At 38.3% G+C, this 25,940-nt stretch overlaps 1 protein-coding gene across 3 annotated transcripts in view; it reads right to left on the bottom strand.

Moving 5' to 3' along the window:
• Positions 1-256: 256 nt before the first annotated feature.
• The window catches only part of SHLD2 (shieldin complex subunit 2), a 160,122-nt gene continuing 134,438 nt past the window's right edge, over positions 257-25,940 (bottom strand). For 2 of the 3 annotated variants that reach the window (XM_037049386.1, XM_037049388.1), the window contains exons 9-10: positions 24,408-24,523; positions 257-574 (exon numbers count right to left, since the gene is read on the bottom strand). In XM_037049386.1, the coding sequence (XP_036905281.1) occupies positions 345-574; positions 24,408-24,523 (346 nt within the window). In that variant the 3' untranslated portion in view covers positions 257-344. The remainder of the gene's footprint in view (positions 575-24,407; positions 24,524-25,940) is intronic. The other variant, XM_037049389.1, reaches the window with a different exon arrangement.

The raw sequence follows: 25,940 nt of genomic DNA, 5'->3' as shown, positions 1-25,940 counted from the left end.
AGTAATTGGTTAACATGTGCCATTAATTGAAAAAGGTTGAAAATCACTGCCCTAGAAGCAAGAAAGGAAAAGACAAAAACAAATATCCTAACAATATTTTCTTGGAAAAAGTTTTAATTTATATATTTAGCTCTTTATAAAATGTATTTACTTAGCTCTTTATAAAAATACAGGGATGGGCAAAAGTAGGTTTATAGCTGTGAGTACATAAAATAGTTTATTCTTGTATTTTGCACAGGAACAACTGTAGGCCTACTTTTGCCCACCCCTGTATATTTAAAAATCCCAGGCAAAAGCCCTCTCATTCATTTGTTTCAAAAAACAAATCACTTCAGTGGTCTTCTTTAAAGTTCTTGCAGTTTCTTCATCTGGTTGCAGGGAAGGGCATAGGATGCATCCTTTACACCATCAGGAAAAAAATCCAGTAGGGAGAAATCTTGTTGCAATGGGTAGCTGTTTTCATCTAACACAAAGAGGCTCTGCACCTTCACTACACAAGGTGCACCACCGCCTGCCAGCAGGGAGTGGAACAAGTCTGCTGCAACCATGCCATAGGTGATCTCTGAGGAAGGGGCTGAGGAAGATGAAAACACATATACACAGCTCTTACTATCTTCCCAGTTGACAGAAACATATACTAAAGGGTTCATTGTTTCACTTGCTTTCTCAAGTCCCAATCTTACTTTAAATTTCTCCTGCTCTTCCTTCTCTTTCTAGTCATATGCTGTGGAAGTTACTCTAGAATGACGACATGCAATTCCTGCTGATCATGGAAGAAAGTCATAGATAACACACTATTCAAACTGACAGCATTGCTACTATGGTGTACCTATTGCTTCTTAAAACAATGGAAGAACTGAGCCCTGGCTGGTATAGCTCAGTGGATTGAACACGGGCCTGTGAACCAAAGGATCGCAGTTCAATTTCCAGTCAGGGCACATGCCTGGGTTGCAGGCCAGTTCCCAGCAAGGGACACACAAGAGGCAACCATACATTGATATTTCTCTCCCTCTCTCCTTCCCTTCCCCTCTAAAGATAAATAAATAAAATCTTTAAAAAAATGAAGAACTAAGATTAATTTTTCTTAAATTTAGCCTGAAAAAAAAAGGGTTTGTTCATTATCAGAAAAGTATTCTTAGGCTTCCAGTCAAGATGGAAGAATAGGTAAACACAGTACTGGCAACCTCCCATGACCACAATAATCTTACAACTAAACCACGAAACAACCATAATTGAGAACCACCTGAAATCTAGCTGAACAGAAACCCTGTAACTAATGATATAAGAAGCCACCTAGGGGCTGGTAGGAAGGGCAAAGAAACTCTAGAATGTGCTGGTCCCACACCCATATGTAGTGGTTAAAAATTAGGAGGGATACTTTGGCTGCAGAGGTCTCCTCTGAGGAGAGAGGGTTCCTAGCCCCATACCTGGCCCCAAGCCCAGGGTTCCAGTGCCAGGAAGAGACAACCCCATAACTTCTGGCTGCTAAAACCAACAGGGATTGTGGCTGAGGGAGATGGACGACTTCTAGAGTCAGAGATGTTCCTCTTTAAGGGCCAACACAAGGACTTACTTGGACTAACTCCCTCTGAGTTCAAGCACTGGGGCCACAGCTCAAAAGGCACCAGGGACATATGGAGAGAAGCTGAACTCTATGGCATCAGGGCAAGAACTGGAGAGGCAGCTTTCTCTCAGACAGAAGTGCTGGAAGATACCACTGTTTCTTTTCTGAGCCTTCCCCCCAAAAAGCTGGCAGGTGGATGAAACAGCCGAGTCTGCATCAATATGACTAGCACTGTTAGTCCCACTCAACTTGAAGGATCACCCAAGCTATTTCCAGTGGCTTTTCCATACAAATGGCCTGTCTTGGTGCAGGTTTCAGACTTTCCTAAAATCTCTCAAACAAGCAGCATCAGGCCTTGAGTGTCCTGTATCTCTTGCTAAGTGGTCCCAGGCCCAGCATTAGTGGCAGATGGCCTTGGTTCACAGCCTGGCCTCTTCTGGGCACCTCCAATGCCAGCACAAGTTGAAGCCACCTACAGATTGATTTGTGACTCAGTCTGGGTGGTCCTAGACAGAACACAAGTGGGTGCTAACCTTGGCCTGCACCCTCTCAGGAGGCCCGAGAGTCAGTGTACCCAGTGGAAAGCTTCAGACCATATTGAAGCACCACCACCCAACCATCTCCATGAGCAACACATTCATGAAGGTGAACACAGCAGGCATCATAGCTCCACTGAAGTCCTGCTCTGTGGAGTGGACCCCTGCACAGCTGATCCTCCATGGTGGTCATAGCCAGTTCTTGAAGCTAATAAGCTTACGGGTAAATCCCTCCAATTAATGTGCCAACAGCAATCAAGGCTTGACTCAATAGAAGAGTAAACATAGACCACACAGTGGACACACCTGGAGTGCCCAGCTTGGGTGAATAGGAAACTGTGCCACTGGACTCCACAGACACCTACAACATTAGGCCACTCTACCAAGCCTGGGAGATGTAGCAGCTTTACCTAATACATAGAAACAAACACATGGAGGATGCCAAAATGAGGAGACAAAGAAATATGGCCCAAATGAAAGAAGAGAACAAAACTTCAGAATAAGAACTAAACAAAATGAAGACAAGGAATCTATTAGATGCAGAATTCAAAACACTGGTTATAGGGATGCTCAATGAATCTACAAGAGGAGTAGATGAACTTAGATGAACTTAGATGAACCACAAAAGCATCTAAAAGGACATAGAAACTATAAATGAGAAACAGTCAGACATGAAGGATATGCTAACTAAAATGAAGAATAATTTACAGGGAATCAATAGTAGAGCAGATCAAGTCAAGAATCAAATCAGAGATGTGAAATATAAGGAAGCAAAAATATCCAATCAGAACAACAACAAGAAAATTTTTTTTTTAAATTAGGGCAGTGTAAGGAGTCTTTGGGACAACTTCAAATGTACCAATATTCATATCATAGGGGTCCAGAAGGTGAAGACAGCAAAAATTGAAAACCTATTTGAAAAATAACAACAGAAAATTTCCATAACCCAGTGAAGGAAATAGATAAAAAAGACCAAGAAGTGCATAGAATCCCAAACAAGATGAACCCAAAGAGGCTCACACCAAGGCACACCATCATTAAAATGCCAAAGGTTAAAGACAAAGAGGATTTGAAAAGCAGCAAGAAAAAAGCAATTAGAGCCCTGGCTGGGTAGTTCAGCTGGTTAAAGCATTGTCCTGATATGCCAAGATTGTATATTCAATTCCCAGTCACGGCACATAGAAGAGTCAGCCAATGAATGCATAGATAAATGGAACAACAAATCAATGTCTGTCTCTCTCTCTCTCAAAATAAAGAAATAAATAAAAATTAAAAGAGAGAGAGGGAAAGAAAGGGAAAAGAAAAGCAATTAATTATTTGCAGGGGAGCTCCCATAAGACTGTTAGCTGATTTCTCAAGAGAAACTTTGCAGGCCAGAAGGAACTAGCAAGAAATATTCACAATGATGAAAAAAGAAGGATCTACAACCAAGATTACAATATCCAGAAAAGTTATTATTTATTTTCAATAGGATTGAAGGAAGATAAAGAGCTTGTCAAACCAGAAAAAGTTAAGAGTTCATCACCACAAAATCAGTATTATATAAAATGTTAAAGGGTCTTCTTTAACCGTGCAGAGGTCACAGATGATCTGAGAGATACAAACTCTTTTCTTAAATATTGTTATATATATATCAGGTGCACAGGTTCAAGATCATGACTACCTGTTAGTCATGTCTGTACATGACTAACACAAACTGAAGGAAATTCTAATGATAACACAGATACAGTCCCCTCAACAAGCAGAAAAAGCAAAAGATGCATTAGGTGCTACGTATCCAAAACGAGTTGCATATCAATATATTATTTTAAGTGTTGTGAAGAATATTTATGCCTCGAACATAGCAATATTGTTTGCAATGACTGTTACAAACATTTTGTAAAGCCAACTATTGAAGATTCTGATTAACTAATGTTAAAGACATTTTTGTTGTATTTTTTAGCAATATCCCTGTTTTTGTTATTTGAAAAGAAAAATTTATATTGTTTTTATATTTTTGTTTAATAATTTCTAGATTGTGACTAAAATAAATAAAAATCGTGTATTTTATTATGTAAGTATAATAAATGCAAATTTTCAGTGTTTTTAATTTTTTTCATATTTAGTACATACCAGTAATGAATGTATCTTTTGAGTTCGTGAGACCTATGCTGTATTTTTTTTACTACAACCTCTGCAGGGTTAAGGAAAAGAAGAAGAAAAAAGACAAAAAATATGAACAATAGAATGGCAATACATAAATCTCTATCAACAACTGAATCTAAAAAATAAAAACAAACAAGCAGAACAGAAACAAACTCATAGATACAGAGAACATTTTGACAATTGCCAGATGGGATGAGGGTTAATGATATGGGTAAAAAGAAGTGAAGGGAGCCCTGACTGGTGAGGCTCAGTGGAATGAGTGTGGGCCTAGAAACCGAAAGATAGCCAGTTCAATTCCCAGTCAGGACACAAGCCTGGGTTGTTGGCCAGGTCCCCAGTTGGAGGCAGGCAAGAGGCAACTAATCGATGTATCTCTTGCACATCATTGTTTCTCTCCCTCTCTTTCTCTCTTCCTTCCCTTCTCCCTAAAAATAAATCAATAGAATCTTTTTTAAAAAGAAGTGAAGGGATTAAGAAGTACAAAGTGGTTGTTACAGAATAGTCACAGGGATAAAAAGTACAGCATAGGAAATATAGTCAATATTCTAATAACTATGTATGGTGTCAAATGGATGTGATATTGAGATGATCACTAAGTTATATAATGTTTAACTACCGGAGTGTACACCTGAAACGAATATAGTAGGTATGTCAACTGTAACTGAAAAATAAAAAATGCTTAAAAAAATAATTTGACAAGTATTAAAAATGAGAGAGAGAGAGAGAGAGAGAAATACCCATAACTTCTGGCAAAGAAAACCAGTGGGGATGGTGGCTAAGTAAATAGGGGGCTGCTAGAGTCACAAGCATTCCTCTTAAAGGGGCCCACACACGGACTTACTTGGACTTACTCTGAGCTCCAGTACTGGGGCAGCAGCTTGAAAAGCCCCAGGAACGTTCAGGGAGGAAATGAATGGACTGGCTTTCAGGCAAGGGCTTGGAGGGGCTGCTTTCACCCACACAGCTATATTGGTAGAGGCCAGTGTTTCTTTGCTGAATCCTCACCCTGTAGGTGTAGCTAGCTCTACATCTGAATCTACATCAACTAGGCTAACACCGTTCACCCTGCCCTGGTGATTCCCTGAGACCCTACCAACTCAAGCTACTTCCCATGGCTTTTCTGTACAAATTGCCTATTTTGGCTCATACTATGAACTATCCTAAAATCTCTCAAAAGGTTTACAAACCCCAAACAAGCAGCATCTGGCTTCAGCGTACCACAGATCTCTTGCCTTTAAGTGGCACCAGGTATGGCACTACCGGCCATACTGTTCATGGCTTGGTCTTTCCCAGGCACCTCCAAGCCCAGCACTATCAGTAGCTATCTGCAGATCATTTTGTAGCTCACACTGGGTAACACCAGGCAGGGTACAGGCAGTGACTGGCCTTGACCTGAACCTCTGGGAGGCCCCCAGAGCCAGCACACCCAGTGGCCAGCTTCAGATCATGCTGAAGTACTACAAAATCACCTCTATGAGCAACACATTCAAGTTGTCAAACTCACCAAGCACCAGAGCCCTGCTGAAGCAAGTTCTGTTCTGTGGGGTTGGCCTCTGCACAGTAGCATCCCTACTAGAGTCAAGGCTGGTCCTCTTAGCTGATCACCCTGAGGGGTCTATGCCAACAGCAATCAATACTCAACTACAACAGGAGGGTGCACACAGTCCACATATGAAACACAGCAGGAGCACCAGCTCAAGTGACTCGAGAGGTTGCACAATTGGGCCTTATAGGACACCTACTACATAAAGCCAACCTACCAAGATTAAGAGACTCAGCAGATCTACCTAATGCATAGAAACAAACACAGAGAGGTAGCCAAAATGAGGAGACAAAGAAACATGTCCTAAATAAAAGAACAGGAAAAGTCTCCAGAGGAAGAATTACATGGAATAGATGTAAGCAAACTTACCAGACATAGAGTTCAAAATAATGGTTATAAGGATGCTCAGGAACTTAACAAGAACTTCAAAAGCATAAAAAAAGGACATAGAAACCATAAAAAAGAATCAGTCAAAACTGAAGACTACAATAACTAAAATGAAGAATACACTAGAAAGAATCGACAGATTAGCTGAAGCAGATGTTTGAATCAGTGATTTGGAAGACAGGAGAAAACACCCAATCAAAGGAGCAAAAAGAAAAAAAATTAAATGAGGATAATATAAAAGACCTCAGGGACATCAAGCATAACAACATCTGCATCATAGGGTACCAGAAAGAAAAGAAAAAGGGAGCAAGAATTTAAAACCTACTTGAATAAATAATAACTGAAAACTTCCCTAACCTGGTGAAGAAAAAAAGGCAAACAGTCCAGGAAGCACAGAGTACCAAATAAGATGAACCCAGAGAGGCCCACACCAAGACACATTATTAAAATGGCATTTGTTACCCACATGTATGTGGGAAAATAATTTTCAACAAAGGAACCAACAACACATTGAATAAAAGAAACTCCCTTAAGCAAATGCTGCTAGGAAAATTGGAAAGCCACATGCAAAAGAATGAAACCAGAGTACTGTTTGTCCCCATATACAAAAATTAACTCAAAATGGACCAAAGACCTAAATGTAAGACTGGGAACAGCCGTGGTTGGTGTGGCTCAGTGGACTGAATGCCAGCATGCAAATTGAAAGATCACTGGTTCAATTCCTGGTCAGGGAACATGCCTGGGTTGCGAGCCAGGTCCCCAGTTGGGGGCATGCAAGAGGCAGCTAATTGATGTTTCTCTACCTCTCTTCCCCTCTCTCTAAAAATAAATAAATAAAATCTAAAAAAAGGACCAGAAACAGTATTTTATACAGAAGAAAACAAAGGTACTAAATCTATGGACCTTAGTCTTAGTAAGGGTTTTATGAATGAGAACCTAAGGCAAGGAAGGCTAAAATAAATTAATGGGACCATATCAAATTTAAAATCTTCTGCGCCAAAAAAAATCACCAACAAAACTAAAAGGCAACCAATGAAATGGGAGAAGATATTTGAAAGAGGTTAATATCCAGTATGTAAGGGACTTGTAAAACTCAACACAAAGCAAACAAACAATCCATTAAAAAATGGGCAGAGGACCTGAACAAACATTTCTCTCAAGAAGATACTAGAGGGGACCCCACAAAAAAATGGAATTATCTTCTGGAGGGCAGATCATTGTAATACAGGCTTCCCCTGGTAGGTTAGTGTTCTAAAAACACATCTGTATCAGTGTACCAGCTGGTGTTGTTTTGAAAGGCTGTGTTTGGTTCAGTGAATTTTTTTGAAGATTCTTCCAATGACTTTGCCCATTTCACAGTGGGTGATTTATGAGTACTCCTGCCCACACCACATTGAATATTCAACAGTTTTTGACCAAAAAATGGTATGACCCCCACACCCCACCCTCCCTATTCACCCAATCTCATGCCTAGTGGCTTTTTAAAAATTTCTCTAAATGAAAAAAATCCCCAAAGGGAAACATTTTGCTGATGCGGAAGAGGTGAAACACTCTTCCACATGTCAGAAATGACAGAAGCACTAACAGACATCAAAATCGATGAGTTCAAAAACTTTTTTGAGCAGTGGGAAAAAATATCTTTTTTTTAAAGACTTTATTTATCTTTTAGAGGGGAAGGGAAGGAGAGAGGGAGAGAAATATCAATGTATGGTTACCTCTGGTGTAACCCTGCCTGGAACTGGCCTGCAACACAGGCATGTGCCCTAATTGGGAATCAAACCGTGATTGTGTGGTTCACAGGCCCATGCTCAATCCACTGAGCTACACCAGCCAGGGCAGAAAAAAATATCTGGATAAATGTATTGCATCAAATGGGGAGTACTTTGATGACTGAAGTTTAAACATGTAAAAATAAATATACAACTTTTTATAAATAAATTCCAAGTTTTTGGGGGGTCCCCCTCATACACATGGTCAACAGATATATGAAAAGATGCTCAACTTCACCAGCTATTAGGGAATTCAAATGAAAACTACAATGAGATACCATCTGACACCTATTAGAATGGTTATAATCAACAAGACAAGTCATAACAAGTGTGCGAGAGGTTGTATGAAATAAGGAACCCTCATTCACTGCTGGTAGGAATGTCAACTCATACAGCCACCATGGAAAACAGTATGGAAGCTCCTCCACAAATTAAGGTTGAGCTACCATATGACCCAGCAACCTTTCTTCTGCTTATCTCCCCCAAAATTCAAAAACATTTATTTGTGAAGATACATGCACCCCTATTGCCACTGCAGTATTATTCATATTGGCCAAAACATGAAAACAACTAAAATGTCCTTCATTGGATAATTGGATAAAGAAGATGTACTACATATATACAATGGAATACTATCCATCTCAAAGAAAAGATGAAATACTGCCATTCACACAACATAGATGGATCTTGAAAATATCATGCTAAGTTAAATAAGTCAGACATAAAAGTTAAGAACCATATAATTTCACTCATGTAAGATATAAAACTGAAATCAACAAATGAACAAACAACAAATGGGCAAAAACTAATAAATAAGAGAAATGGACAAAAACTCATAAGCACAAACAACAGTATGGTGGTTAGCAGAGGGAAGGGGGATGAGTAAAGAGTAAAGAGGGCCTAACATACAGGGGTGGGGAAAAGTAGGTTTATAATTGTAAGTATGCTGTTCCATTGAGTTCATAAAGCTACTGTGATAATCATAACCTGCATGTCTTTTTCCATATGAACAACTGTAAACCTACTTTTGCTCACCCTTAGTAACAGAAGATTTGACTTTGGGTGGTGGGCACACAATGCAATATACAGATGATATATCATAGAATTATACATTTGAAACCTATATATAATATCTTTTAAAAAAGCTTTTATTTATTTATTTTTAGAGAAAAGGGAGGGGGAGATAGAGAGAAGGAGAGAAACATCACGTGTGAGAGAAACATTGACCAGTTGCCTCTTACACTGCCCCAACCCGGGATCAGGCCCACAACCCAGGCCTTGACTGGAATCAAACCAGTGGCTGTTTGCTTTACAGGATGATACCAAACTAACTGAGCCATGAGGCCAGGGTGAAATCTACGTGATTTTATTAACCAAATGTCACCCCAATAAATTTCATTTTAAATAAAATAAAAATAATAAAATGATAAAGGTTAAAAATAGAGAATCCTAATAACAGCAAGAAAAAGCAGTGCCTTTCTCACAAGGCAGTTCCCACAAGACTGTCTGCTGTTTTCTCAACAGAAACTTTGCAGGTTAGAAGGAATTAGCACAAAATTTAAAATGATAAAAAGCAAGGACTTAACCAAGATTATCTACCCAGCAAAGCTTCATTTAGAATCAAAGGACAGCTAAAGTGCCTCCCAGACAAGAAAAAGGTAAAGGAGTTCATCACTACCAAACCAGCATTACAAGAAATGTTAAAAGGTCTTCTTTAAGAAAAAGAAGACGCCCTGGCTGGTGTAGCTCAGTGGATTGAGCGCGGGCCTGTAAACCACCTGATCGCGGTTCGATTCCCAGCCAGGGCACATGCCTGGCTTGCAGGCCAGTTCCCAGCATGGGGACACATGAGAAGCAACCATACATTGGTATTTCTCTCCCTCTCTTCTTCCCTTCCCCTCTAAAAATAAATAAATAAATAAATACTTTAAAAAAGAAGAAAAATATAAAAATACAAATAATAAAATGGCAAAACATTCACATCTATCAACAATTACTTTAAATGCAAATGGCATAAATGCTCCACAGGTGTTTGAATGGATAAGGAAATGAATGGATAAGGAAATAAGATCCTTACACATGAAGTCTTATTAGAAACTTCAGACCTGGCTGGTATAGCTCAGTGGACTGAGCATGGGCTTAGGAACCAAAGGGTCGCTGGTTCAATTTCCAGTTGAGACACATGCCTGTTGTGGGCCAGATCCCCAGTTGGGGACACATGAGGGGTAACCACACATTGATTTTTCTCTCCTTCTCTTTCTCCTTCCCTACCCCTCTCTAAAAAAAATAAATACAATCTTTAAAAAAAAGAAACTTCAGATAAAGACACACACAAACAGAAAGTAAAGGGATGGAAAAAATATTTCATGAAAATGGAAACAAACAAAAATGCTGGGGTAGCATTACTTATTATCAGACAAATACACTTTAAAACAAAGGCTAGGACCCAGCAATTCCATAATTGGTTATTTATCTGAAAAAACCCAAAACACTAAATCAAAAAGATATATACATCCATATGCTCATTACAGCATTATTTACAATAGCAGCATTATTTACAATAACCATGATATGGAATCAACCTAAGTGTTGCATCAGTAGATGAATATATGAGAAGTGGTGCATATATACAATGGAATATGACTCAGCCATAAAAAAAGACTGAAATTTTGCCATCTGCAACAACATGAATGGACCTAGAGGGTATTGTGCTAAGAAAAATAAGTCAGACAGAGAAAGACAAATGCACTACAATTTACTTACAAGTGGAATCTAAAAAACAAAATAAACAGCAGAGTACAAACAGACTCATAGATAAACATACCATTTTGACACTTGTCAGATGGGAGAGAGTCGGAGGGAAGAGAAAAGGAGTAACAGTACAAATTGGTAGTAACAAAATAGTCATGGGGATGTAAAGTACAGCATAAGGAATATAGTCAATAATATTGTAATAACTATGTATGGCATCAGATTAATTCTAGTTTTATTGGGATGATCACTTAGTAAGCTACATAAATGTCTAATCATTGGCTGTACGCTTGCAACTAATGTAGTATTGTATGTCAATTGTAATTGAAAAAATTTCTTTTAAAAAGTACTCTTATATTAACCAATCTACAGTTCTTATAGTTGTATAGACATATATTTATTGTTTAGATAACAGAGTCTTGACTCAGTTACTTAATGAATATCAAATCTTAATAATATAGAAATACTAAAATTATAGACAGAAATGTCATTATATTTTGCATTTGTCCTATATTCTTCCTCTTATTTTTTAGGACATCTAATCAAGTTATTTAGCAGGCTGCTCAATGCTAGACTCAAGGCACTATTGACTATGCTCAAACTGTACCAGTTCCCTGACCAACAACACTTGGCTTTCTTGGATTGGGTGTATGACTCCTGGAGAGCCAATGACATATTTTTTGAGGTGTGAAAATTCTTCATAATAATTAAAGATTTTTGTATTTTCAATTTGATAAGCTAAAAAATCAAGGTTGATGATAGTCTGAATGGTCTGATAACCACTTTATAATCGGTTCCCACATTTTCACTGTGGTTACAATTTATTAAATGTCAAGATATATGACTTAAATTATCTTAGGAATAAGCAATAAAGATATATACTTGATGTGAGAATGACAGTTCTCTGATAAATAAAGACTAATTGACACTGTTCAAAAACTGACAAGACCAAAAATGCAATAAAGAACATTGAGAAAAGTAATAAAAACAGTCAAGAGAATGAGAATTAATAAAGAAATCAAATAAAAAGAACAGAGACTTTCGATTAGATGTAGAAAGCTGGAAAGAGCATGGCTCCTGCCTTAACAATCATTCAAAAAAGCTGAATAAACTATGAAATCAATTTTTTTAACCAGTAAGAGAGTCAAGGTTATGCAGTAGCCCAAAAAGGGGGGAAAACACACCCAAAAACTGAAATATAAGGAGAGATAAAAACAGGAGCACAGGCTTACCTGGGGCAGAGCTCAGAAAAAAAGTCCACACAAGCAAGGAAGAATGTGCTCACATTTTTAATGAATTGCTAAAAGCCAAGGGGAGTTTGCACCCTCACAGGCTATTCTCTACAAGGCACTCACAAGCCTGGACAAAAGGTAAGACATCAAAGAAAGCTTCACTGGTAAAAGCCTGGAGAAGGGGAGATGCTACCACTAAAAAAGGCACAGAACACCACACAAGACCATTCTCTTAAGGAACAAAAACCTTAAACTTCTGGAGGAAAGATGAAAAGTCCTATTGCTCAAGGGTATTGATGAAGACCCACAGAAGACTGAGAAAAGGTAAAAGAAACACCCTGCTGTCCCCTGGAGAGAGGCAGAAAATCACTGTGGATCAAGACCATTCGTGGTGCACTATTGCTGGGAGAGAGGTAGGATCATGAAAGATAAAGATACAAGGCAGAGCTGGGCTGCCTTGGCAGGAGGGGAAGGGACACTAAGAAAGCACCATGCCCAAGACTCAGTGACACAGGGTTGGACCAGAATCAGAAACTCACTCCCTACCTCAACATAATAAAGGCCATATATGACAAACCCATAGCTGAATTCATACTCAGCGGCAAAAACTAAAAGCATTTCCCCTAAGACCAGAAATAAGACTAAGATGTCTGCTTTCACCAGTGTTATACTCAACATAATACTGTAAATTCTAGCTACAGCAATCAGATTAGAAGAAGAAATAAACGGCATCCAAATTGGGAAAAAAGGAATAAAACTATCATTATTAGCAGATGACGTGATACTGTACATAGAAAACACCAAAGACTATACCAAAGAACTACTAACCTAATAAACGAATTTGGGAAAGTAGCAGGATACAAAATTAATATTCAGAAATTGGTGACATTTTCATACATCAATAGTGAACTATCAGAGAAAGAAATTAAGAAAACAAATCATTCACTATTGCAGGAAATAAAAAAGGTACCTAAGAATAAATTGAACCAAGGAGGTAAAAAGAACTGTACTTGAAAAAATTATAGGATACTGGAAAAAATGAGGAAGACACAACTAAATGGAAATACATACTGTGTTTATGAATTGAAAGAATTAGCATCATTAAAACGTCCTTACTACCCAAAGCAATCTACAGATTCAATGCATGTCCTATTAAAATACCAATGACATATTTCACAGATGTAGTACAAATATTTCAAAAATTTATGTGGAATTAAAAAAAGACCCTAACTAGCCTCAGAAATCTTGAGAAAAAAAGAACAAAGTGGAAGTTATCATACTACCCAATGTTATCAAAACATTGTTATCCAAACAGCCTGGTACAGGCATAAAAACAGGCATATAGATCAATGGAACAGAAGGGAGAGCCCAGAAATAAACCCATGCCTTAATGGTCAATTAATGTTTGACAAAGTAGGCAAGAAAACACAATGGAGTAAAGATAGCCTCTTCAATAAATTGTGGTGGGAAAATTGGACAGCTGTATGCAAAAAATGAAACTAGACCACCAACTTACACCATACACAAGAATAAATTCAAAATGCATAATATACTTACATTTTATGTTTTGGAAAAAAAGACTTAAATTTAAGTCACAAAACCATAAAAATTCTAGAAGAAAACATAGGCAGTAAAATCTCAGGCATCTCTTATAGCAATATTTTTGCAAACAGGGCAATGAAAACAAAGTAAAAATAAACAAATGGGAGTACGCCAAAATAAAACCTTTTGCATGGAAGAAGAAACCATTAACAAAATGAAAAGGCAATCCACTGAAAGGAAAAACATTGACCAATGACACATCTGATAAGGTTAAGGTGTTAATTTTCAAAATATATAAAGACCTTATACAACTCAATACCATGAAGACAATGTAAAAATGGGCAAAGGATATGAACAGACACTTCTCCAAAGAGGACACACAGATAGCCAGTACACATCTGAAAAGATGCTCAATATCAATATCAAAGAGATGCAAATTAAAACCACAATGAAACATCACCCCATGCCTATCATCAATAAATTAACAAAGTGTTTGTTTGGCAAGGATGTGGAGAAAAGGAAAGCCTCAAGCACTTTTGCTGGGAATGCAGACCGGTGCAACCACTGTGGAAAACAGCATGAAGCTTCCTCAAAAAATTAAAAATAGAACTACCTTTTTATTTATTTATTTACTTTTAAGATTTTATTTACTTAATTTTAGAGAGAGGAGAAGGGAGAGAAGAAGAGATGGAGAGAAATACCAATATATGGTTGCCTCTTGCACGCTCCCCACTGGGGACCTGGCCTGCAACCTAGGCATGCGCCCTGACTGGAAATCAAACTGGCAACCCTTTGGTTCGCAGGCCAGTGCTCAATCCACAGAGCCATATAAGCCAGGACTACGTTTTTTTAAAGATGTTATTCATTAATTTTCAGAGAGAGGGGAAGGAAGGGAGAGAGGGAAAGAAACATCAATGTGTAGCTGCCTCTCATGCACTTCCCCTTACTAGGGACCTGGCCCGCAACCCAGGCATGTGCCCTGACTGGGTATGAAATGGGGACCCCTTGGTTGGCATTCAAACCATTGAGCCACACCAGCCAGGGCAAAAAATAGAACTATCTTTTGACCCAGTGATCCCACTTCTGGGAATATGTCTGAAGAAACCTGAAACACCAGTTCAAAAGAATATATATACCTCTATATTCCTTGCAGTGCTATTTATAATAGCCATGATCTAGAAACAACCTAAATGGCCATAAATAGATGAGTGGATAAAAAAGCTGTGGTACACAATGGCATACTACACAGCAGTTAAACAAAAAAGAAAATCTTACTTTTTTGCAACAGCATGGATAAACCTAGAAAGTATTATGCTAAGTGAAATAATCCAATCAGAGAAAGATAAATACCATATGATCTCACTTATATGTAGAATCTAATGGACAAACTAATTTAACAAACAAAATAGAAACAGAAGCATAAGTACATGGAACAGACTTTGGGGGCTGGATGAAAACAGGTGAGGAGATGAAGTAAAAAATATGTATTATACATAGACATGGACAACAGTATGGTGATAGCTAGAGGGAATGGGGGTGGGAGGAGGTACAAGTGGGCAAAGGGGTGATAAAATGGGGACAGAAAGAGACTTGACTTCGGGTGATGAGCGGATGATGTATGATGCAGATAGTTTTATTGAGTTGTACACTTGAAACCTGTATGGTTTTATTAATCAATGCCATCCCAATAAATTCAATTTAAAAAAAAAAAGAAAGAAAAGAAACTCACTCCTGCTCCTACAGCCAGGCTGGGAAACACCAAATGACAACGAAGAGAGTGTGTACAAATTGGGGAGGTGCAAGAACATGAAGAGAAACTCTCTCCGAGGCCCAGGTACAGACTGAAGGATTAAAGCTGATGATGGTAGAACAGGAATATTGAAAACTAGCAAACCACTCCCCACCACAAACACCAGGTAATACTAGAGGAATTTAAAGCCAGTGGTGACCTGAAGGTAATGATAGCAATAACAAACTTGAATCCAACTCATCGTCTGATAAGGCTCACTCTACTCTGCCCACTCCCCTGCTCCCAGTGAAGGACTAGGAAAACAGACATTCCCATTTCCAGGTGAAAAAAATTGTTTGCTTCAGTCTGCATTGTTTTACATGTAATGTTCAGCATTCAAGCAAAAATTACTAGACACACAAGAAAAAAATCCACTATTAAGAAAGAGAGCAATCAATAAAACCAGATTACCTCATCTGTTTAGCGATTCTGAGACTAATGAGGAAAGGTATAAAATTTAATATCTGGCAATTTATCTTCATTTTGTTGTTAGCCGCTGACTACACCTAGCATCATAGCTAAAGATATATAAATCCACTCAACTGACAGTACACTATCTTTATATATATAGTGTTATATAGTCATTTACTTAACTATTATTAAGTATGAACACTAAGGTACTAACAATATGGTGGTTTACCAGGGGATGAGGATAAGGGGAGATGAAGATATAGGGAATCAAATATATGGTTATGAAAAGAGACTAGACTTTGGGTGGTGAACATACAATGCAACATACAGATGATATATTAGGAAATTACACACCTGAAATTTATATAACATTATTAACCAATGTTACCCCAATAAATTTTTAAAAGATTTTACTTATTTATTTTTAAAAAGAGGGGAAGAGAAGGAGAGAAACATCAATGTGTGGTTGCCTCTCATGAGCCCTCTACTGGGGGCCTGGCCCACAACCCAGGCATGTGCTCTGACTGGGAATCAAATTGGCAGCCTGTTGGTTTGCAGGCCTGCACTCAATCCACTGAGTTATACTCGCCAGGTAATAACTTTAATTAAAAGAAAAAACTAAGATATTTTTTTAGGCGAGGTAAGATGGCAGTGACATAGATGGAATTATGTCTCCTGGATGGAACACCTAGCCGATCTTCTGAGGAACAGAGTGAACTACCAATGTATCCCAGCTTATATGAAGGTTGGAAGCCAAAACTGTAGAGGACATTGAAAAATCAGATGGTAAGGAGAATGCTTTGGGACAATAAGGTCCCTGGGACCAGCACGGGAACCAGGACAGCTGCAGCCCCAGGCCCTGTGATTGCCAGGACTGCCACAGGATTCTTGGGAGAGAACCAGGTCAACAGCTCCCTCTGTGCCAAACAGGGAGATTTAAGCAGGACCAGGATGGACCTGGATGCTTGAAGTCACTGGGGGGAATAAGGATGAAGTAGCAAACACACAGGGGCGGTGTGCACACGCAGAGACTGTAGACGCTGGTTGGGAGGAGTTGGGCCATGACAGACCTTAACCCAGATTGTCTCTGGTCTGGTTGGAGAGTTGGGCTGTATGAGAGGCCAATAGCTTGTCTGGAGCTATAGGCTTGGCTTGAACAGGAGCAATTTAAAACTAAAGAAAAAAGAAAAAAAAAGAACTCTGTGGCTGTTTAGGGAATTCTCCTGCAAAAGCCACCCCTCCCTCCCCTGGCTGCCTTCCACAGCCTCAGCCATGGGCCTGCCTCTGCTGCCAGAACCCAGGCTGTGCCCCTTCCCTGCCGCCAGCGGAGGTGGCAGAGGTGCCCAACCATGCCTGCAACCCCAGTGGTGTGTGACTGAACCAGCCACCCCAGCCCCCACCACAGCAGAGGCCTGTCAGTGCCCAAGAAGGCCACCCCAAGACTGCACTCCAGCTGCAGCCACAGAGGCCACGGGCTCATGCCCCCCACTCTGGGGGCAAAGCGTGCCTTACCCTGCCATACACAGGCACCATCTGCCAGACCCCACTGCCCCAGCTGCAGCAACAGAGGAGGCGTGCACCCAAGTCCACCTCTACAGTCACGGAGGTGCCCCCACCCTGCGGGCCAAACCAGCTTGCCAACATAAAGGCAGAGGTGCCCCCGACAGAGGAGAGCAGCAGGGCTCATGGAGACAGTAGTCCCCAGAAAGACTTAACTCAGTGAGGAAGCCAAACTACCCTAAAGAGACTCTGAGAGTCCCTAGCATCTAGGATACCGAAGAGTGAGAAGGTGGTTTGTGAGTAGCCCCTAACTGGCACACTTCAAGGACAGCACAAGTGGTGGACTGAAGGCATAGGCCTGACTCGAAAGGACACTGTGGGCCAGGCAGCAAACTGAGGATCTGGGCTGGAAGCTAGGCAATGGTGAAGGGTGTGGTTCAGACCTGGTCCCCATCCACACAAAACCACAGGAAGGAAGAAAAGAGAAACCTATTCGCCACTCAGCCTGCTGCAGCCAGGAAGACCAGCAGAACTGGCGTGGCCAGTCTAAAGCCAGCTAGAGGACATTTTTTCCCCTTCTTCCTTCCTTCCTTCCTTCCTTTCTTTCTTTCTTTCTCTCTCTCTCTCTCTCTCTCTCTCTCTCTCTCTCTCTCTCTTTTTTGTGCCCCAACAGTGAGGCAATGAAACCTGGAGGTATAAAAGGACCAGAGTGAGACCCAAAGAGGGGTCAGTCATCCCAACAACTGAAACAGTGAGACAAATTCCACTTTGGTATTCCAGAGAATGGGTAAGTCATTGTTGATTTGTATTATTTTTATTTTCTCATTATTTTTACTCCTTTTATTTTATTAGTATTTTTATTTTTCTTCTTTCTGTTTGTTTAGTTTTATTTGTTTTGTTTCTTTAATTGCATTGTTTGACTGGTTTTCCTTGTTCTCTCTTTCATAGTTTATTTTAATTTTCCTTCTTTCACTTCACTTAATGTTCCAATAGCACACTATTCTAGGTCATATTCTTCCTATTCTTGCTATTCAGATAACACAGATTCTGTCATATTATTGTTGCTCCATTACTATTGTAAATAATTGCTTTTCCATACAATTGTAAATACTACACAGCACCTCTCCCAGATCTTAGCTCACTTCACTGTTTCTGGAACTTTATTATTACTATTGTGGTTAACTAACTGTCTCATAAACTACACCTATTTTCTATTCTTTACTCTCACTATATCTCATAATCTGACCTCCCACAAGCTCACTGTTGTCTGGATCCAACTCACAGTCCTTCCCCCACCAACAAGAGTCTTCTTTTTTTCCCACCCTGTCTTAAAAGTGACTAGTTGGATGAAATATCACAATTAATGTGATACTTATCCAAAAGATATCCTAACTCTTCTCTATGTGTTGGTAATTTATGTCCCATAAAATATACTCCCACTGTCTTAAATCCATTTTGCCATCTCCATCCAACTGATCACAAAAAAAAAGTAGGGGGGAGCTGTGAAAAACAGTATACCTGCTGGAAGAGAGAAACCAAAAAGAAAGAAGCCACTAACAGATAAAAATGAAAGAAGGTGAAAGAGTGGAAGCCATACTAACTTTCACCCAGGACCAATCTGGAAGTACAAGTAAAAGGTGGAGAAATTAACCAGAACAAACAACTGAAAAAGAGCAAGAGGGAAGCCTCAAAACCTCAGATAGACAGAAGAACCAGCGTGAACACCTGTCTACACATGCACAACAGAATAAAAGACGTGGCAGACAGAGTGACCCTCAGTTAACCAGCTAGAGAGAAGGAGCCACCAAAGAGAGACCCAATAACAATCAAAATCCAAAGACATCCAGAGAGCCAAGACAATTGACAGCTCAAGACCAGCAAGCTCAGGAGATCAAGTAGATGGCACTACTGAACATCACAGGTCTCCTATGACAGAAGTTCACACCATGTACCAAGGGAGTCAGAACAGATCAATTTAAGAAGCAGAGGCTACAGGAAAAGTCTCACAAAAAATGGGAAGACAAATAACCGATCCAAAATGAAAGGAAAGGAGGAAGCCTCAGAAAGAATGCTAAATGAAAGGAGGCAAGTCAACTATCAGATAGTGAGTTCAAAGCAATGGCTATCAGAAAGCTCAATGAGCTCACAGAGAATTACTAAAAACTACAGGGAACCTAAACTGAACTCACTGCAAACTATAACAACATGAAAAAGGAAATAGAAACCATCAAAAAGGGCCAAGAGAAAATGAAGAATACAATTTCTGAACTGAAGAACACATTATAAGGAATCAAAAGCAGGATTAATGAGGCAGAAAATTGGATCAATGAGCTGGAGCATAAGGTAGAAAAAAACACCCAGAAAGAACAGGAAAAGAAAAAGAGACTCAGAGAGAATGAAGACGTGTTAAAAGAAATGCAGGACAACATGAAATGGAATAATATCTGTATAATAGAGGTACCAGAAGAAGAAGAACAGCAAGGGATAGAAAACCTGTTTGAAAAAGTAATGATGGAAAACTTCCCTAATTTGATGAGAGAAAAAGTCACACAAATCCAGAAACACAGAGTCCCAATCAAGAGGAACCCAAAGAGGCCCACTTCAAGACACATCATAGTTAAAATGGCAAAATTCCAAGACAAAGACAGAATCCTAAAGGCAACAAGGGAAAAACAGGAAGTAACATACACAGGAGCCCCAGTAAGATAAGCAGCTGACTTCTCAATTGAAACACTACCAGCCAAAATGAAATGGCAAGAAATATTCCAACTAATGAAAACCGAGGTCCTGCAAATGAGACCACACTACCCAGTAAGGCTCTCAATTGAAATGGAAGGCCAAATAAGGAGCTTTCCAGACGCCCCCCCCCAAAAAAAAACTCAAAGAACATACCTCCTCCAAACCAGCTCTGCAAGACATGCTACAGGGTCTGCTTTAAGAACAGGAAGAAAAACAGTGAGAGAAAGAATACCAGAGGTATGAAAAAATGGCAATGAAAAAGTACCTATCAATAATAACCTTAAACATAAATGGATTAAATCTCCCAATCAAAAGACACAGAATAGTAGAATGGATAAGAAAGCAAGACCCACACACATGCTGTTTACAAGAGACCCAGCTCAGAACAAAGGACCTACACAGACTGAAAGTGAAGGGTGGGAAACAAATATCTAAGCAAATGGGCAGGAAACAAAGGCCAAGGTAACAATACTCATATCAAACAAAATATACTTCAAAAAAACAACCACAAAAAGATACTCCGAAAATTACTTCATAATACTCAAGGGAAGAATCCATCAAGAAGATACAAACGTTGTAAATATATATGCACCCAACATAGGAGCACCCAAATATATACAGAAAATCTTGAAGGACTTTAAGAAAGATATTGACAGCAACTCAGTTGTACTAGGGGATTCTAACACCCCACTGTCAGAAATAGATAGATCTTCCAAACAAAATATCAACAAAGATATTGTGGCATTGAACAATGCCCTACATCAAATGGACTTAACTGATGTATACAGAGCGTCTTTCCACATGCACATGGAACATTTTCAGGAACAGACCACATGACAGGACACAAAACAAGCCTCAACAAATTCAAGAAAACGGAAATCATATCAAGCATTTTCTCAGACCACAAGAGAGTGAAACTAGAAACCAACCTCAAGGTAAAAAACCAAAAACACTCAAACTTGTAGAAACTGAATAGCATGCTACTAAACAATGAATGGGTCAAGAATGAGATTAAGGAAGAAATCAAAAAATATCTGGAAAAAAATGAAAATGAATGCACAACAATCTAAAACTTATGGGACACAGCATAGGAAGTTCTGAGAGGGAAGTTCATAGTGACACAGGCCTACCTAAAAAACATAGAAACATTTCATATAAACAACCTAACCCTGCACCTACAAGAACTGGGGTAAAACAAAGACAGCCCAGAGCTAGTAGAAGGAAAGAAATAACCAAGATCAGAGCAGAGTTAAATGACTTAGAGACTAAAAGCACAATTCTAAGAATCAATAAATTCAGGAGCTGTTTCTTTGAAAAGATAAAGAAAACCAACAAGCCTTTAAGCAGACTCATCAAGAAAAAAAGAGAGGACCCAAATAAACACAATCAGAAATGAAAGAGGAGAAATTACATCTGATACCACAGAAATACAAAGGATTGTAAGAAATTACTATGAAGAACAATATTCCAAGAAATTTGAAAACCTAGGTGAATTGGACACATTTCTAGAAAAATGTAATCTTCCAAAACTGAATGAAGAAGAAGCAGAAAGTGTGAACAGACCAATAGCAGGAGACAAAACTGAAGCAGCAATAAAAAAACTCCTGACACAAAAAAGCCCTGAACCAGACAGTTTCACAGGAGAATTTTACAAAGCATTTAATGAAGAGCTAACCCTTATCCTTCACAGATTATTCCAGAAAATCCAAGAAGATGGAAGACTCTCAAATGAAGAGTCTTTTTATGAAGCCAGCATTATCCTAATCCCAAAACCAGATAAAGACACACAAAGAAAGAAAACTTCAGGCCAGTATCACCAATGATGTAGATACTAAAATCTACATGAAAATACTGGCAAACTGCATCCAGCAATATATGAAAAAGATCATACACCATGATCAAGTGGGATTTATCCCAGGGATGCAAGGATGGAACAATATTCACAAATCAGTAAATGTAATACATCACATAAACAAAATGAAAGACCAAGACCACATGATCAAATCAATAGATGCAGAAAAAGCATTTGACAAGGTATAACACGCATTTATGATAAAAACACTTAATTAAGTGAAAATAGAGGAAATGTTTCTCAACATAATAAAGGCCATATACTATAGTCATACAGCCAACATACTCAATGGGCAAAAACCTAAGAGCTTTGCCACTAAGATCAGGAAGAAGACAAGGTTGTCCACTTTCACTACTTCTATTCAATATAGTATTGGAAGTTTTAGCCATAGCAATCAGACAAGAAAAGGAAATAAAAGGCATCCAAATTGGAAAGGAGGAATCAAAACTGTCATTGTTTGCAGATGGCATGATAGTGTACATAGAAAATCCTACAGACTCTACCCAAAAACTGCTCGACCTAATAAATGAATTTGGCAAAACAGCAGGATACAAAGTCAATATCCAGAAATCACACACATTTTTGTATATTAACAATGAAACAGCAGAAGCAGAAATCAAGAAAAAAATCCCATTCGATATAGCAAAAACAAAAATAAAATACCTAGCAATAAACCTAATCAAGGAGGTAAAAGACATATACTCAGAAAACTACACAACACTGAAGAAAGAAATCAAGGAAGACAGAAACAAATGGAAACATATAATGTGTTCATGGATTGGAAAAATTAACATCATCAAAATGTCCATACTACCCAAAGCAATTTATAGATTCAATGCACTCCCTATTAAAGTACCAATGACATATTCCACAGAAATAGAAGAAACATTTCAAAAATGTATATGGAACCATAAATGACCCTGAATAGCAGCTGCAATTTTGAGAAAGAAGGGCAAAGTAGGAGGGTTCACAATACCTGCATCAAACTGTATTATAAGGCAACTGTAATCAAAACAGACTGGTACTGGCATAAGAACAGACACATAAATCAATGGAACAGAACAGAGCCCAGAAATAAACCCAAGTCTCTAAAGGCAATTAATATTCAACAAAGGGGCAGTAAAATAAAATGGAGTAAAAATAGCCTCTTCAACAAATGGTGTTGGGAGAAATGGACAGCTACATGCACAAAAATGAAACTTGATCACCAACTACGCCATACATGTAAAATAAACTCACGGTGGATAAAAGACAAATATAAGTCATGACACCATAAAAGTCCTACAGGAAAACACTGGCAGGAAAACCTCAGACATTACATACAGCAATATTTTCACTGATTTGTCCCCTAAAGCAAGGAACATAAAGAAAAGAATAAACAAAATAGGACCTCATCAAAATAAAAAAGCTTCTGCATGGCCAGAGAAAACAACATTAAAATGAAAAGAGAATCAACTATATAGAAAAAAAACATATTTGCCCATGATACCTACGACAACAGTTTGATCTCCAACATATATAAAGAACTCACACAACTCCACTCCAGGAAGACAAACAACCCAAATAAAAAATAGGCAAAAGACTTGAACAGACAGTTCTCTAAGGAGAACACACAGAGAGCCCTGAGGGATATGAAAAGATGCTCAGCATCACTAGCCACCAAAGATATGCAAATTAAAACCACAATGAAATACCACTTCACACCAGTCAGAATAGCCATCATAAACAACTCAGTAAAAAAGTGTTGGAGAGGATGTGGAGAAAAGGGAACCCTAGTGCACTGTTGGTGGGAATACAGATTGGTACAGTCACTGTGGAAAACGTTATAGAATTTCCTCAGAAAACTAAAAATGGAACTGCCTTTCAACCCAGGAATTCCACTGCTGGGATTATACCCTAAGAACCCTGAAACACCAATCCTAAAGAACCTATGTATACCGGTGTTCATAGCAGCACAATTGACAATAGCCAAGTGCTGGAAGCAACCTAAGTGTCCATCAGTAAATGAATGGATCAAAAAACTGTGGTACATTTACACGATGGAATACTATGCAGCAGAGAGAAAGAGGAGCCTCTACCCTTTGTAATGGCATGGATGGAACTGGGGAACATTGTGCTAAGTGAAATAAGCTAGGTGGTAGGGAACAAATACCATACGATCTCAGCTTTAACTGGAATCTAATCAAGAAAACAAACAAGCAAGCAAAATATAACCAGAGAAACTGAAATTAAGAACAATCTGATAGTAACCAGAGAAGATAATGGGTGGAAGAGGGGAAGGGTTTTCAGGAACAACTATAAAGGACACATGGACAAAATCAAGGGTGCATGGAAGCAAGGGAGGGATGTGTGTTTGGCTGAGGTTGGCAGGGAGTAGTGGGGAGTAAATGCAGACAACTGTAATTGAACAATAAAATAATCTTTAAAAAAAACTAAGATCTTCGTGTTTTTTGTGTACCAATTGACACTTCAGAGTAAGAAGAGATTAAGTGCTTGCTTCCCCCTATTTGTGTGCTGAGACAGGTGTAGAGCAATTAAGCCTTAATTTATAGTTGAGTGTTCATTCTATTCGAACATACACTCTATAGTTCTGAAATCAGTGGTTTTTTCCAAGAACAGCCTCTCCAATGACCTGTTGGTATCTCACCTATAACTCTGCTGAGCCCATCACAAGAAATGTTTAGAAGAATCTTCTCTATCAGCTTTGATCCCACATGGATGCAAACCTTGTGGATTCCATCAACTATGGTCATTGAAGCTGGCCTACAAAAGAGTATATAGCACATGACCTTTAAAAGATTTTCCCATTTTAAAGATGCATAAATAAAATACAATTTCAAAAATCACTGGGTTTTTACACAGGGTTAATTTTAATTTCTAAAACAATGTTTCAGAATATCCTAAAAATAAGAGAAGGGCTTTTTAAAAAAGGGTTTCACTGGGGGAGGAGGTGGGCAGGGCTGGGAATGTAAGACAGAAAACTGTACTTGAACAATAATTAAAGAAAAAAGGGTTTCAAATTATAAAGTAATAAATTAGATTTATTTAAAATTCATTTTAAAATTTCAGATTGTACTATAAGAAAACATTATTTTACACTTTGTGTAAATTATTTTTTGAAATAAAATAAAGATGATAACTACATATTTCATAATCACAACTTCAAGTTATTTTTTCCAATGGACTCTTTGCTATCAAAAACAGTCTTCGGCATGTCACTAAATAGGGAAGCAGATAAATAATTTTAAGTACATCATGCAATGGTATATACTATGTGGTGCTAAAAAGAATGAGGAAGATTTAAAAGTGCTATTATGGAAGGCACACCATGATACACTCTCAGGAACAAATAATATGAATGAACTATGAATAGTTGAATATAGTATTATGCTACATAGTTTTAAAGAACGGGTTATAAATATACTTGTATCAGAATAATAAATTACTGAGAATATGCAAAAACTTCTAACAAGCATGGAAGTAACATTGATGGTAGAGCGGGTAGATAGGGAAGAAGAACTTTACTACTGGTTTTAGTACTTCCTCTATAGTTTGCATTTTACCATGATATGTCTTACCTTTTAAAAAATTAAATTAAAAAAATGTTTAATAATTCATTTTTAAAAATAAATTGAGAGCAGAATTTAGAAACAGGCTCATGAATACAGGGAAATTTAGTGTAATAGATAAAACAACGCTGATTTTTCCCTCCAAAAGTCGACTGCACCCTTTACCCAGGTCCTTTCCTCTTCTTCACTCTACAGTCTTGCCCTAGGCTATCTCACTTACTCCATTCTTTATTTTTTTTTAAATTATATATATACACATATACATACTGAACCTTGACTTATAAATGCCAAGATTATGGATATACCAACCATATATATGGTTGATATATATTCAGTATATATATTCAGTATCTACTATGTATTATATAGTATATATACTATATATATTATATATACTATATAATATATATATATTATATATATTAATATATATATAATAAAGATATATATTATCTTCAGTATCTACTATGTACAAGAAACTATGCTAAGCAGTGGGTACTATAAAATAAAAACAGCAAAATGGAGTTAAGGTTGTCAAGTAGGCAATCTAAAACGGAACCTGGAGACTTCCAGGAAACTGAGCTAAAACAGCCCTTCTATGTGAAACTGAA

The sequence above is a fragment of the Sturnira hondurensis genome, unplaced genomic scaffold (assembly GCF_014824575.4).
Source record: "Sturnira hondurensis isolate 20B ecotype Veracruz unplaced genomic scaffold, ASM1482457v3 Scaffold0006496, whole genome shotgun sequence".
Lineage (NCBI taxonomy): Eukaryota > Metazoa > Chordata > Mammalia > Chiroptera > Phyllostomidae > Sturnira > Sturnira hondurensis.
This window is presented reverse-complemented; position numbering and strand designations above follow the sequence as displayed.